Raw genomic sequence first — 15,801 nt, 5'->3', positions numbered from 1 at the left:
GCCTCCTGAGTAGCTGGGATTACAGGCATGCGCCACCATGCCCGGCTTATTTTATATTTTTAGTAGAGATGGGGTTTCTCCATGTTGATCAGGCTGGTCTCAAACTGCTGACCTGAGGTGATCCACCTGCCTCAGCCTCCCAAAGTGCTGGGATTACAGGCTTGAGCCACTGCACCTGGCCCTAATTTTTTGTATTTTTTGTAGAGACAGGGTTTCACAAGGTTGGCCAGGCTGGTCTCAAACTCCTGATCTCAAGTGATCCACCAGACTCAGCCTCCCAAAGTGCTCGGATTACACTCATGAGCCACTACGCCCAGCCTATTTATTTATTTTAGAGACAGGGTCTCGCTACATTGCCCCAGTTGGACTTGAACTCCTGGACTCAAGCAGTCCTCCCATCCCAGCTTCCCAGGTTGCTGGGACTACAGGTATGCACCACTGCACCTGATTCTAAAATTAATTTAGGCTGGATGTGGTGGTTCACGCCTGTAATCCCAGCACTTTGGGAGGCTGAGTCAGGCAGATCACCTGAGGTTGGGAGTTCAAGACTAGCCTGGCCAACATGGTGAAACCCTCGTCTCTACTAAAAATACAAAAATTAGCTGGGCATGGTGGCAGGTGCCTATAATCCCAGCTACTTGGGCGGCTGAGGTGTAAGAATCACTTGAACTTGGGAGGCAGAGGTTGCAGTGATCCAATGTAGTCTCTTATTAGGGTAACATTATCTTGATTTCAATAGGGTATTTTATAGAGTGATAATCCAGAGTGATCAATACTGGTGATACACTGTGGATATCATGGGGGAAATAATGACTAGATGATAGCAGAGTTAAGTGAACTCCACTAAGCAGGTTGTTCTTAGGATTCCTGACTAATGTTTTAATATACACCAAATAGAAGGACATCGTATATTGCTGCAGGGCTCTGTCCTTGGGCCTTTTCTATTATTATTATTATTTTTTTTTTTTTTGAGACCGAGTCTCACTCTGTCGCCCAGGCTGGAGTGCAGTGGTGCGATCTTGGCTCACTGCAAGCTCCATTTCCCGGGTTCATGCCATTCTCCTGCCTCAGCCTCCCAAGTAGCTGGGACTACAGGTGCCCACCACCACGCCCGGCTAATTTTTTGTATTTTTAGTAGAGACGGGGTTTCACCGTGTTAGCCAGGATGGTCTCGAACCCCTGACCTCAGTTGATTTGCCCACCTTGGCCTCCCAAAATCGGGGGGGTTACAGGTGTGAACCACTGTGCCCGGCCTACCAAAAATTTTAAAATTAGGCAGGCGTGGTGGTGCATCCTGCAGTCTCAGCTACTTGCTAGGCTGAGATGGCAAGATCACTTAAGCCTGGGAAGTCAAGTCTGCAGTGAGCTATGATCATACCACTGCATTTCAGCCTGGGCAACAGAATAAGACCCTGTCTCAGAAAAAAAGCAAAACAAAAAAATAAAAATACACAAAGGACCTATGTAGACATTTTTCAAAAGAAGACATGCAAATGGCCAAAAGGTTTATGAAAAAATGCTCAACATTACTAATCACCAGGGAAATGGAAATTAAAACCACAATGAGAAAAAACCTTTTATCTTTTAGGATGGCTGTTATCAAAAAGATGAAAACAATAAAGGTGAAAGAAGCATTGGCGAGGGTGTGGTGCAAAGGGAACTGTGGTGCACTTTTTTGGGGAGTATAAAATGGCACAGTTGCTGTGGAAAACAGTATGAAGGTTCCTCAAAAAGTTAAAAATGGACTACCATATGATCCAGCAATCACACTTCAGGGTAGTATATATCAAAAGGAAATTACATCAGTATGTTGAAAAGATATCTGTGCTCCCATGTTCATTGCAGCAGTATTTACAGTAGCTGAAATATGGAATCAAGTTAGGTGTTCACTAGTGAATGAATGAAGAAAATGTGGTGTGAGTATATAGATCTCTGTATACACAATGGAATACTTTTCAGCCCCTAAGAAGGAAGGAAATTCTGCCATTTTCAACAACATGGATGCACCTGGAGGACATGATATTAACTGAAATAAGGCACAGAAAGACAAATACTGCACAATCCCACTTAACTGTAAAATATAAAATATGTGAATTCACAGAAGCAGAGAGCGGAATGGTGGCTCTCAGGCGATGGAAAGATGTTAGTCAAACAGCGCAAAGTTTCAGTTACACAGATGCATTTTTAAAAAGAGAGGCAGGGTGCGGTGGCTCGTGCCTGTAATTCCAGCACTTTGGGAGGCTGAGGCAGGCGGATAACCTGAGGTCAGGAGTTCAAGACCAGCCTGGCCAACATGGTGACCCTGTCTCTACTAAAAATATGAAAATTAGCCAGGTGTGGTGGCATATGCCTGTAGTGCCGCTACTCGGGAGGCTGAGGCTGGAGAATTGCTTGAACCCAGCAGGTGGAGGTTGCCGTGAGCCGAGATCTTACCATTGCACTCCAGCCTGGGCGACAAGAACAAAACTCCATCTTTTCTTTTTTTTTTTTTTTTTTTTTTTTTGAGACGGAGTCTCGCTCTTTCGCCTGACCTCAGGGGATCCACCTGCCCTAGCCTCCCAAAGTGTTGGGATTACAGGCGTGAGCCACCGCGCCCGGCGAAGACTATTTTTTTTTTTTTTTTTTTTTTGAGACGGAGTCTCTCTCTCCCAGGCTGGACTGCAGTGGCGCTATCTCTGCTCACTGCAAGCTCCGCCTCCTGGGTTCACGCCATTCTCCTGCCTCAGCCTCCCGAGTAGCTGGGACTATAGGTGCCCGCCATTGCGCCCGGCTAATTTTTTGTATTTTTTGTATTTTTAGTAGAGAGGGGGGTTTCACCGTGTTAGCCAGGATGGTCTTGATCTCCTGACCTCGTGATCCGCCCACCTCGGCCTCCTAAAGTGCTGGGATTACAGGCTTGAGCCACCGCACCCGGCTAATTTTATTTTAAATATTTTTCTATTATTTTCTGATTTCTCTACTATGAATATTTATTATTTGTATAATAAAAGTTTTTTCTCCACATCTCCAGACTAGAATGATGTGAAGTCCAAACTAAAAAGTTTCCATTATTGCCGGGTGCAGTGGCTCACGCCTGTAATCCCAACACTTTGGGAGGCTGAGGCAGGTGGATCCCCTGAGGTCAGGAGTTCAAGACCAGCCTGGCCAACATGATGAAACTCCATCTCTACTCAAAATACAAAAATTAGCCAGGTGTGGTCGTGGGTGCCTGTAATCCCACCTACCCAGGAGGCTGAGGCAGGAGAATCGCTTGAACCCGGGAGGCAGAAGTTGCAGTGAGCTGAGATCATACCACTGCACTCCAGCCCGGGCAACAAGCAAAACTCCATCTAAAAAAAAAAAAAAAAAAAAAAGAATTCATTTAATAAGGCAATTGTATATTGTAGATGCTGAAAACTGTATAGGCTACTTTTATAAAATTAATAGCTAAAGGTCAAATCTGCATTATGTTCGGTTTGGGACTAGCATTTTAAGCTGGAAAACATTCAGGGGAGACTCAAAATAGGGAAAGCTGTGGAAACAAATCATATAAAATGCTTGAAGGAAGGAGGGATGTCTAGCTTAGGGAAGGGACTCTTGGACAGTAAAACTGTCTTTGTGATGAGGGCTTGGTCTTGTTAAAGAATTAAAATTTTAATTTGTGCAGCAGCAATAGAAAAAAAAAGAATTAGAGCCAGGCTCAGTGGCTCGTGCCTGTAATCCCAGCACTTTGGGAGGCTGAGGTGGATGGATCACTGGAGGTAAGGAGTTCGAGACCAGCCTGACCAACATTGTGAAACCCTGTCTCTACTAAAAATATAAAAATTAGCTGGGTGTGGTTGTGGGCCCCTATAACCCCAGCTACTCGGAGGCTGAGTCAGAAGAATCTCCTGAACCTGGGAGGCAGAGGTTGCTGTGAGCCGAGATCACGCCACTGTACTCCAGCCTGGGGGACAAGAGCGAAACTCCATCTCAAAAAAAAAAAAAAAGAATTAAATTTATTCTGCCAGGCGCAGTGGGCAGAACTGGGGCCACTGGGACAGTGGGTGGAGATAAATGATTAAATTTTCACTCAGTCTACAGTGACATCTTTTCAAGTTACATAATGTGCTCCCGGTTACTTGGACATTGTCTGAGGTCATCAGTGAAGTAATCGTGATTACTGAGGTAATCATGATGTGTTGGGGAAGGGGTGGCATTTGTAGTTTAAAATTCAGACAAGTCTCTTTTTTGTAATTTATTTGATGATTTTTAGTCATTATAATTAATTCTGTTTTGGTTTTGTGGTAAAATATACATAACAAAATTTATCATGTTAAACTTTTAAAAAAATATTTTATTTTATTTTTTAGTAGAGACAGGTTCTCACTATGTTGGTCAGGCTGGTCTTGAACTCCTGGTCTCAAGTGATTCTCCTGCCTTGGCCTCCCAAAGTGCTGGGATTATAGGTGTGAACCATCATTCCCAGACCTTTTTTTTTTTTTTTTGAGACAGAGTCTCACTCTGTCACCCAGGCTGGAGTGCAGTGGCGCAATCTCGGCTCACTGCAAGCTCTGCCTCCCGGGTTCAAGCGATTCTTCTGCCTCAGCCTCCTGAGTAGCTGGGACTACAGGCACGCGCCGCCATGCCTGGCTAATTCAGACCATTTTAAAGTGTGTAATTCCATGGCATTAAGTACATTCACATTGTTGTGTAACCATCATCACCATCTACTTCTAGAACTTCCTCATCGTCCCAAACTTTTTTTATTTTTAAATTTTAGATGTTGGGGGTGTGTGTGCAGATCTTTTACATGGGTATGTTGTGTAATAATGGTGGCTTCTAGTGAACCCATCACCCAAATAGTGAACACTGTACTCAATAGGTAGTATTTCAACCCTTGCCCCCTTTCAGTCTCCCCACTGAAGTTCCTGATGTCTATTATTTCCATCTTTATGTTTAGCTCCCACTTATAAGTCAGAACATGTGATTTTTCTTTTTTTTTTTCTTGAGACAGTTTCTCTCTTTGGCACCCAGGCTGGAGTGCAGTGGCACCATCTTGTCTCACTGCAACCTTCGCCCCCCAGGCTCAAATGATCCTCTCACCTCAGCCTCCCATGTAGCTGAGACCACAGGCACACACCACCATGGCCAGCTATTTTTTTGTATTTTTGGTAGAGACAAGGTTTCGCCATGTTGCCCGGGCTGGTCTTGAACTCCTGGGCTCAAGCAATCCACCTACCTCATCCTCCCAAATTTCTGGGATTACAGGTGTGAGCCACTGTGCCCGGCCTGATCATGTGGTGTTTAATCTTCCCTAACAGAAACTTTATGCCCATCTAAGTAGCAACTCCCATGGTTCAGCTCTGGGTAACCTGTGTTCTACTTTGTGTCTCCATTAATGAGCCGATTTTATGCACCTCATAAAGTCGAATCATACAGTATTTGTTCTTTTGTGTTTAACTTGTTTCACTTAGCATAATATTTTCAAAGTTTATTTATGTTGTAACATGTATTATAATTTCCTTCCTTTTTATCACTAAATAATATTTCATTGGGTATGGTGCTCACACCTGTAATCCTAGCACTTTGGGAGGCTGAGGTGGGAAGATTGCTTGGGCCCGGGAGTTTGAGACTAGCCTGGACAACAGAGCAAGATCTTGTCTCTAAGAAATATTAAAATTTAAAATTTCTCATTGTATGTACATGAGAAACCATATTTAGTTTCGCCATTCATCTGTCAATGGTCATTTGGGTTACTCCCACTTTTTGGCTGTTGTGAATAATGCTGCTAGGAACACTGGTGTACAAGTATCTGTTTGAGTCTGTGTTTTCAAGTGAATTTCTGGGTCATAAAGTAATTTCTATGTTTAACATTTTAAGGAACCTCCAGACTGTTTCCCACAGCAGCTGCCCTGCTTTATATTCCCACCAGCAGGGCACCATGGCAGTTTCTCTACTTCCTTGCCAATACTGTTATTCCCTATGTGTGTGGTTTTTTTTTAATAATAACTATCCTTATAGGTATGAAGTAGTAACTCACTGTGGTTTTGATTTGTATTTCACTACTGAGTAATGTTGTTCAGCATCACTTCACATGGTTAGTGGCCATTCATCTATCTGGTTTTTGAGGTTTCTTTTTGAGATAGGGTCTTACTCTGTTGCCCAGGCTAGAGTACAGTGGCGTGATTATGGTTCACTGCAGCCTCAATCTCCCAGGCTCAAGTGATCCTCCTACCTCAGCCTCCCAGGTAGTTGGGACTATAGGTGTGCACCACCATGCCCAACTAATTTTTGTATTTTTTGTAGAAACGGTGTTTCGCCATATTGCCCAGGCTGGTCTCAAATTCCAGGGCTCAAGCGATCTGCCCACCTCAGCCTCCCAAACTGCGGAAGTTATAGGCATGAGCCACTGCTTCTGGCCCTGATATTTGGTTTTCTGTTTCTATATTAATTCACTTAGGAAAATGACTTGCAGCTGCATCCATGTTGCTGCATTCTTTCCTTTTTATGGGTGCATAGTATTCTATGGTGTATATGCACCACATTTTCTTTATCTAGTCTACCATTGATGGGCATGTAGGTTGATTCCATGTCTTTGCTCCTGTAAATAGCAACACCAGAGTTTTGACCTGCTCTGTTTTCATCCTGGGCCAATTCACTCCTCCTTAGGCAACTTGATGGGCCCCTGCTCCTGGGACGTCATCATATTGATGCCAAAGTTAGTGCAGACACCCAAGTGGCATATTGCATTACAGCTTAGAACTCCTGGGCTCAAACAATTCTCCTGCCTCAGCCTCCCGAGTAACTGGGACTACAGGTGCACACCACCACACCTGGCAGTTTGTCTGTCTTCTATGGAGAATTGACTATTCAAGACCATTGCCCATTTTTGAATCGGGTTGTTTACTTTTTTGTTTTTGAGTTATAAGGGTTCTATATATATTCTGATATTATTATCAGATACAGTCATACCCCATAGATATTTCAGGTTTTGTTTCAGACCACCACAATAAAGCGAATAAAGTGAGTCATATGAATTTTTTGGTTCCCTAGTGCATATAAAAGTTATGTTCACATTATATCATAGTCTATATGTACAACAGCATTATGTCTAATAAACAATGTACATACTTTAATTATAAAATACTTTATTGCTAAAAAATGCTAACAGTTATCTATCTGAACCTTCAGCAAATCGAAATGTTTTTGCTGGTGGAGGGTCTTGACTCCATGTTAACGGCTGCTGACTGATCAGGGTGGTAGTTGCTGACAGTTGAGGTGGCTGTGGCAATTTCTTTTTTTTTTTTGAGACAGAGTATCGTTCTGTCGCCCAGGCTGGAGTGCAGTGGCGTGATCTCAGCTCACTGCAACCTTCACCTCCCAGGTTCAAGCAATTCTCCTCCCTCAGCCTCCTGAGTAGCTGGGATTACAGGTGTGCACCACCATGCCCAGCTAATTTTTGTATTTTTAATAGAGATGGGGTTTCACCATGTTGGTCAGGCTTGTCTTGAACTCCTGACCTCATGATCTGCCCGCCTCGGTCTCCCAAAGTGCTGGGATTACAGGCATGAGCCACCGCGCCTGGCTGGCAATTTCTTAAAATGAGACAACAAATAAAGTTGACACATTGACTGACTTTTCCTTTCACAAAAGATTTCTCTGTATGTAGCATGTGATACAGTTTGATTGCATATTATCCACAGACTTTCTTTTCAAAACTGGAGTCAGTCCTCTCAAACCCTGCCTGCTTCTGCTTTATCAACTTCATTTATGTAATATTTTAAATCCGTTGTTGTCATCTCAACAATGCTCACAATGTCATTACCAGGATTAGATTCCATCTTGAGAAACCACTTCTTTTGCTCATCCATAGGAAGCAACTCCTCATCTGATCAAGTATTGTCATGATGCAGCAGTTTGGTTACATCTTTGGGCTCCACTTCTAATTCTAGTTTCCTTGCTGTTTCCACCATATCTGCAGTGACTTCTTCCTCTGAAGTCTTGAACCTCTCAAAGTCATCCATGAGGGCTGGAGTCAACTTCTTCCAAACTCCTGTTAATGTTGATATTTTGATCTCCTCCCATGAATTAATGTTCTTGGCAGGGCATGGTGGCTTATGCCTGTAATTCCAGCACTTTGGGAGGGCAAGGCAGGCAGATCACTTGAGGCCAGGAGTTTGAGACCAGCCTGGCCAACATGGCAAAACCTTGTCTCTACTAAAAATACAAACATTAGCCAGGCACGGTGGCACAAACCTGTAATCCCAGCAACTTGGGAGGCTGAGGCACGAGAATTGCTTGAACCTGGGAGACAGAGGTTTCGGCAAGTCAAGAGTGTACCACTGTACTCCCAGCCTGGGCAACAGGGCGAGACTCTGTCTCAAAAAAAAAAAAAAAAAAAAAAAGTTATTTTATTCTTTCTTTATTGTTTTTGAGATGGAGTCTCACTGTGTTGCCCAGGCTGGAGTGCAGTAGCATGGCATGATCTTGGCTCACTGCAACCACCGCCTCCCGGGTTCATGCTGTTTTCCTGCCTCAGCCTCCCAAGTAACTGGGACTACAGGCACGTGCCACCGTGCTCGGCTAATTTTTGTATTTTTAGTAGAGATGGGGTTTCACTGTGTTAGCCAGGCTGGTCTCAAACTCCTGACCTCATGATCCGCCCATCTCGGCCTCCCAAAGTGTTGGGATTACAGGCATGAGCCACCACACCTGGCCAAAAAAAAGAATGTTCTAATGGCATCTAGAATGGGGGATCCTTTCCAGAAGGTTTCAATTGATTCCCCAGATCTATCAGAGGAATCACTATCTATGGCAGCTACATAAAGTGTATTTCTTAAGTAATAAAACTTGAAAGTCAAAATAATCCTTGATTTATGGGGCTGTGGAATGGATGCTGTGTTAGGAGACATGAAAAAAACATTCATCTCCTTGTACATCTCCATTAGAGCTCGTGGGTGACTAGGTGTATTATCAATGAGCAGTGATATTTTCTTTTTAACAAATTTTTTTGTTAATACACTACACAGATGTATGCAGTAATATTTTCAAAGAAAGTCTTTTTTCTGAGCAGTAGGTCTCTCAACAGTGGGTTTAAATAGTCTGATGTGCTGTGATCCCGGCATTGGTGTTGCATTTATAGAGCACAGGCAGAGTAGATGAGCATAATTTTCAAGGGCCCTAGGATTTTCAGAATGGTCAATGAGCATTGGCTGCAACTTAAAGTCACCAGTTGCATTAGCCCCTAACAAGAGAGTCAGCCTGGCCTTTGAAGCTTTGAAGACAGGCATTGACTTCTCCTCTCTAGCTGTGAAAGTCCTACATGCCATCTTCTTGCAAGGAAAAACTGTTTCTTCTACATAAAAATGTGTTGTTGAGCGTAGCCGCCTTCATCAATTATCTTAGCTAGATCTGGATAACTTGCTGCAGCTTCTCCATCAGCACTTGCTATTCCATAAAATAAAAGTTTGCACTTCGTCTTTCCTTAAATGTCATGAACCAACCTCTGCTAGCTTTCAACTTTTCTTCTGTAGCTTCCCTCCTCCCTCAGCTTCACAGAATTGAAGAGAGGGAGGGACTTGCTCTGGATTAGGCTTTGGCTTAAGGAAATGTTGTGGCTGGGTTGATCTTCTATCCAGAGTACTCAAACGTTCTCCATGTCAGCAATAAAGCTGTTTTGCTTTTTTATCATTTATGTGTTCACTTGAGTAATACTTTTAATGTCCCTCAGGAATTTTTCCTTTTAATTCACAACTTGGCCAACTAGCACAACTTTTGCCCTAGCTCGACTTTTTACATGTCTTTTTCACAAAGCTTAATCATTTCTAGGTTTTATGTGAAGTGAGAGACATGCAAGTCTTCCTTTCAGTTGAACACCTAGAGGCCACTATAGAGTTATTTATTAGTTGGCCTAATTTCAATATTGTCAATGCCTCAGGGAATAGGAAGGTCTGAGGAGAGGGAGAGAGACTGGGGAATGGCTGGTCAATAGAGCAGTCACAGCATACACAACGTTGATTGATTGATTGACTGCAAATATAACCAAAATATGACACAGAAACATGAAGCAAGTGCATGCTGTTGGAAAAATGATGCCAATAGTCTTGCTCAACACAAAGTTGTCACAACCTTCAGTTTGTAAAAAACGCAATATCTGCTAAGTGCAATAAAGTGAAACAAAATAAAATCAGGATTTCCTGTATATGATTTGCCAATATTTTGTCCCTTTCTGTGGATATTCTTCTTACTCTCTTAGGTGCCCTTTGATATACATAGTTTCTGATTTTGAGAAGTCATCTTTGTGTTTTTTTCCTTTTTTTGGCCTGTGCTTTTGTCTTATATATAAGGAATCATTGCCAGAATCCAATGGCATGAATATTTTCTTGCTTTTTCCTAAAATTTGTATAGTTTTAACTCTTAAGTTTGGCCCTTTGATGCATTTTGAGTTTTTATATTTTTAATATGGATATTCAGTTTTCTGGCACTTATTTGTTGAAAGAGGGTACTTTCAACAAATAAGTATGGTCTTGGCACCCTTGTCAAAAAGTATTTGACCATTGTCTCAATCAGTTTGGCTTGTTATAGCAAATAACCATAGGCTGGGTGCGGTGGCTCACACCTGTAATCCTAGCACTTTGGGAGCCCGAGGCAGGCAGATTACTTGAGGTCAGGAGTTCAAGACCAGCCTGGCCAACATGGGCCAACATGGTGAAACCCCAACTCTACTAAAAATGTAAAAATTAGCTGGAAATCACTTGAACCCGGGAGTGAAGTTGCACAGAGCCGAGATTGTGCCACTGCACCCCAGCCTGGCAACAGAGCAAGATCTGTCTCAAAAACAAAAACAGGCCAGGTGCAGTGGCTCACGCCTGTAATCCCAGCACTTTGGGAGGCCGAGGCAGGCGGATCACGAGGTTAGGAGATCGAGACAATCCTGGCTAACACAGTGAAACCCCGTCTCTACTAAAAATACAGAAAATTCGCCAGGCTACTCGGGAGGCTGAGGCAGGAGAATGGCATGAACCCGGGAGACAGAACTTACAGTGAGCTGAGATGGTGCCGCTGCACCCCAGCCTGGGCGACAGAGCAAGACTCTGTCTCAAAAAAAAAAAAAAAAAAGTCCGGGCACAGTGGCTCACGCCTGTAATCCCAGCACTTTGGGAGTCCGAGGCAGGCAGATCACGAGGTCAGGAGATCGAGACCATCCTGGCTAACACAGTAAAACCCCGTCTCTAGTAAAAATACAAAAATTAGGGTGTGGTGGCGTGCAGCTATAGTCCCAGCTACTTGGGAGGCTGAGGCAGGAGAATCACTAGAACCCAGGAGGCAGAGGTTGCATTGAGCTGAGATTGTACCATGGCACTCTAGCTTTGGCGACAGAGCAAGACTCCGTCTCAAAAAAAAACAAAAAAAAAACCCCCACAAAAAAACAACCATAGACTGGGTGGCTTAAACAATAAACATTTATTTCTCACAGTTCGAGAGGCTGGGAGGTCTTAAGATCAAGGTGTTGTCAGATCTGGTGTCTAGCGAGACTCGGCTTCATGGTTTGTAGATGGTGGTTTTCTTGTTGTGTCTTTACATGGAAGAGAGTAGAGCAAGGAGCAGGTTATCTCATGTCTCTTTTTATAAGGGCACTAATCCTATCACAAGGGCACCACCCTCATGACCTAGTTACCTCCCAAAGGTTTTGTCTCCAAATACCATTATCATGGGAGTTACAGGCAGTATTCAGCAGCTTGGGCTATTTGTTCTTGTTGTTTGGCTTCACAACAAGATGTAGGAATTCTTAAATCTGGTGGTAGAATATTTTTTAAAATATATTCCATTTAAATATATTTTTAAAATATATATTAAATACTCTACCACCAGATTTAAGAATTCCTACATCTTCTTTCTTATAGAAAGAAGCCAGAGGAGAGGCTTTCCAGTCACGTGGTTCATGTCTGTACTCTGAAACGTCATCACGATTTTTTTTCCAATGAAAAGGGAATGGTTTTCTACTCTCAAAGAATGGAGAAATGCCATTTACCTAGGTATTCACTGGTATTTTAATGAAATGGTTCCTCTGCTAGTTAGATTGCTCCTTGACAGGGTGCTTTCATATAGTGAGTGCTTTCTTTCACAGATCATCTGTTCAATCATAAGAATGTGCCTTATTTTAAAATGAAGAATGCATCAAGCTTTAACAGGTTTAGGCCGGGCGCAGTGGCTCACACCTGTAATCCCCACACTTTGGGAGGCTCTGGTGGGCAGATCACCTGAAGTCCGGATCGAGACCAGCCTGGCCAACATGGTGAAACCCCATCTCTACTAAAAATACAAAAATTAGCCAGGCATGGTGGCACATGCCCATAATCCCAGCTACTCAGGAGGCTGAGGCAAGAGAATTGCTTGAACCTGGGAGGCAGAGGTTACAGTGAGTTGAGATTGTGCCACTGCACTCCAGCCTGGGTGACAGAGTGAGACTCCGTCTCAACAACAACAAAATAAGATTTAACAGGCTTAAACAGAGTTCAAATTGTTTCATTGTTTAGATATTTGACTTTAAATTGCTTTTATGTCTTCTCTGAACTAACAGTTATATTTAGTTGACTTATTTTTCTAAAATTTGTGTTTTTTTGCTAACAATTGAATAATCACAGGATGGATTTCTATACTTTTCCCTATCACATTCGGATATGAGGGTCCTTATCTCTGTTGGATATTGGCTTACCCAGAGAGTAAAGGCTCTCTGTAGAGTAACCATGGGACTGTGTAGACTTAAAATATTCTTGTTCAAGACATTTACGTTTAGAGGATACATCAATAGTCAAATGAAATTAAGCTGTGATAACATGTAACGCTTCGCCCCCACCCTACCTACCAGCCTGACCAACACATCTTTCTTTTTTTTTTTTTTTTAAGATGGAGTTTTGCTCTTGTTACCCAGGCTGGAGTGCAATGGCGTGATCTTGGCTCACCGCAACCTCCACCTCCCGGGTTCAAGCGATTCTTCTGCCTCAGCACTTCTGAGTAGCTGGGATTACAGGCATTCGCCACTAAGCCCGGCTAATTTTATATTTTTAATAGAGACAGGGTTTCTCCATGTTGGTCAGGCTGGTCTTGAACTCCCAACCTCAGGTGATCCACCGGCCTCGGCCTCCCAAAGTGCTGGGATTACAGGCATGAGCCACCATGCCCAGCCAACATCTGACTTTCAATATGGAATGTTTTATCCCATCCATTTATATTAGCCACTAACCGCTTGCCTTTGATTTACCATTTTAATTGTTAATGTCAAGCTATTAGTGACATGTTAAGTTTTGGCTTTTCTTCCTTTTTTTTTTTGAGATGGAGTCTCACTGTTGTCGGCCCAGGCTGGAGTGCAATGGTGCGATCTCAGCTCACTGCAACCTCTGCTTCCCGGGTTCCAGCAATTCTCCTGCCTCAGCCTCCTGAGTAGCTGAGATTACAGGTGCCCGCCACCAAGCCCGGCTAATTTTTGTATTTTTAGTAAAGGCAGGGTTTCACCATGTTGGCCAGGCTGGTCTCAAACTCCTGACCTCAGGTGATCCACCCGCCTTGGCCTCCGAAAGTGCTGGGATTACAGGCGTGAGCCACCACACCTGGCCAAGTTTTGGCTTTTCTACATTAAATTTAGTTTCTGCTCTGTTCCCCTCCCCTAATACCTGAAAATTAGGAGAAGGATCTAATTAGATGTGGAAAAGCGTTCAAATGCATAATAGTAGGTAAAATTAGATAGCTGCTTATTTTGAAGAAATTTCACCAAAGAAACAAATGTTCTTTACATTACTTGTAAGCTTCCATTTACAATAGATTTCCAAGGTACTAGGCCTCTGGATTTTACCATTTGCTGCTTAAACCTGAAATTGGCTAATGATCAGTGATCTCAGAAGAACTCACCACAGGACAGCCTGAAACGTACACTCCTGGAAGTGAAGTGCTTGTATGCCATCAATTACATTAATTACCAGTAGTTATAAGTCAGAAAGTAGACCCATGAAGAAAATGGATTCATATGATAATATTTTCTATTCAAAATTTATTATATTCTATTCAACAGAAATGTACATCAAAACATTCACCCAGAAAACCAGGAGCTAGTAAGGGTACTTCGAGAACAGCTTCAAACAGAACAGGTATTGTATATGTATTTATTTGAGGAGTAGATGTGATAGCTCCCTTTGCATGTGAAATTGTGATAAAACATTAGTAAATTACTTTTTGGAAACATGGGCTTCTTTCCGGCTTCGAAGTACCTTATATTATTTTATAGATTGTATATTTGCAAGAATGGGCAAATTGCCTAGCCTTAATCTATTCAGATGTCTTCATGTTTGTTTATTATTAATTTGCTTTAAAAGATAGCAGTTTTCCTATTATTTATTAGCGTAGAAATAATTGCTGTCTAATTGACGTTAATGAAATGTAGTAGAAAAACCATTTTTTCTGACATATACTCCTTAATATTTACAAAGAAATAACTAGAAGAGGTGGCTGTTTTGGTTTTTTTTTTTCTCCTTTTTTCTTCAGTTGTCAAAGTTTTAACAACAAAACTAGTGAGGCAAAGAGAAAAACTAACTTTTCTCCTGTTTGTTCTTTGCTTTTTACCAGATGGAATCTCTAAGAATTGGAGATATACTTTATGAAGCCTGGAATAAATAGGATATTGTACACCTTCAGGCTGAGATATCTAACATCAAGAAACAAAATTAAAAATTCCTTTCCTACTGATCAAACTTCAGTTCCAATAAGCGTTTTGTTTGTTTTTAATAAAAAAGAGACAGGGTCTCACTATGTTGCCCCAGCTGCTGTCCAACTTTTGAGCTCAAGCAGTCCTCTCACCTCGGCCTCCCAAAATGCTGGGATTAGTCTGGGCATGGTGGCTCACACCTGTAATCCCAGCACTTTGGGAGGCCGAGGCGGGAGAATCACTTGAGCTTAGGAGTTCGAGACCAGTTTGGGCAACATGACAAAACTCTGTCTCTACTAAAAATACAAAAGCTAGCTGGGTATGGTGGTGCACAGCTATAGTCCCAGCTATTCAGGAGGCTGAGGTGGGAGGATCTCTCGAGCCTGGGAGGTTGAGGCTACAGTGAGCTGTGCTTGCTTCACTAAAACCAAAGTGCTGGGATTATAAGTGTGAGCCCACCACGCCTGGCCCCAATAAGGATTTTATAATTTATCCATTCACCAGATATTTTTTGAACATCTACCACATGCCATACATTTTCTAGGCATTGGGAATTCAATTGTGAATTAAACAGAGAAAAATTCCTACCCTCATGGAACTTATATTCATTGATACAAGAATAACTTAAGCAGGGCCAGGTGCAGTGGCTCACACCTGTAATCCCAGCACTTTGGGAGGCCAAGGCAAGTGGATCACGAGGTCAAGAGATCAAGACCATCCTGGCCAACATGGTGAAACCCCATCTCTACTAAAAATACAAAAATTGGCCGGGCGTGGTGGCACACACCTGTTGTCCCAGCTACTTGGGAGGCTGAGGCAGGAGAATCACTTGAACCCGGGAGGCGGAGGTTGTAGTGAGCTGAGATTACGCCACTGCACTCCAGCCTGGTGACAGAGAGTGAGACTCCATCTAAAAAAAACAGAATAGTTTAAGCCTATTAGCAGTACTGTGTTCCGTAACAATTGTTACCCATAATTCATGTTGAGATAGTGTTTTATAATTTACAAAGTGATTTCCCAAACAACAATTGTATTTAATCTTTAGACATAAGTAAGGCAACTATTATTATTCTCATTAACATATAAGACTGCTAAGATTTGCTAACACTCACACTAGCGATTTCATGACTGGGTTCAGCTATGGA

General features: G+C 42.6%; 1 protein-coding gene across 5 annotated transcripts in view; it reads left to right on the top strand.

Moving 5' to 3' along the window:
• Positions 1 to 15,801, top strand: part of RNF170 (ring finger protein 170) — a 44,952-nt gene that overhangs the window by 10,288 nt on the left and 18,863 nt on the right. For 4 of the 5 annotated variants that reach the window (XM_024251664.3, XM_024251661.3, XM_024251662.3 and 1 more), the window contains exon 3: positions 14,027 to 14,102. The exons of the other annotated variant lie outside the window; for it this stretch is intronic. In XM_024251664.3, coding sequence (XP_024107432.1) covers positions 14,027 to 14,102 — 76 coding nt within the window. The remainder of the gene's footprint in view (positions 1 to 14,026; positions 14,103 to 15,801) is intronic. 5 annotated transcript variants of the gene reach the window in all.

This window comes from Pongo abelii, chromosome 7 (genome assembly GCF_028885655.2).
Source record: "Pongo abelii isolate AG06213 chromosome 7, NHGRI_mPonAbe1-v2.0_pri, whole genome shotgun sequence".
In the NCBI taxonomy this organism is placed as follows: Eukaryota; Metazoa; Chordata; class Mammalia; order Primates; family Hominidae; genus Pongo; species Pongo abelii.
This window is presented reverse-complemented; position numbering and strand designations above follow the sequence as displayed.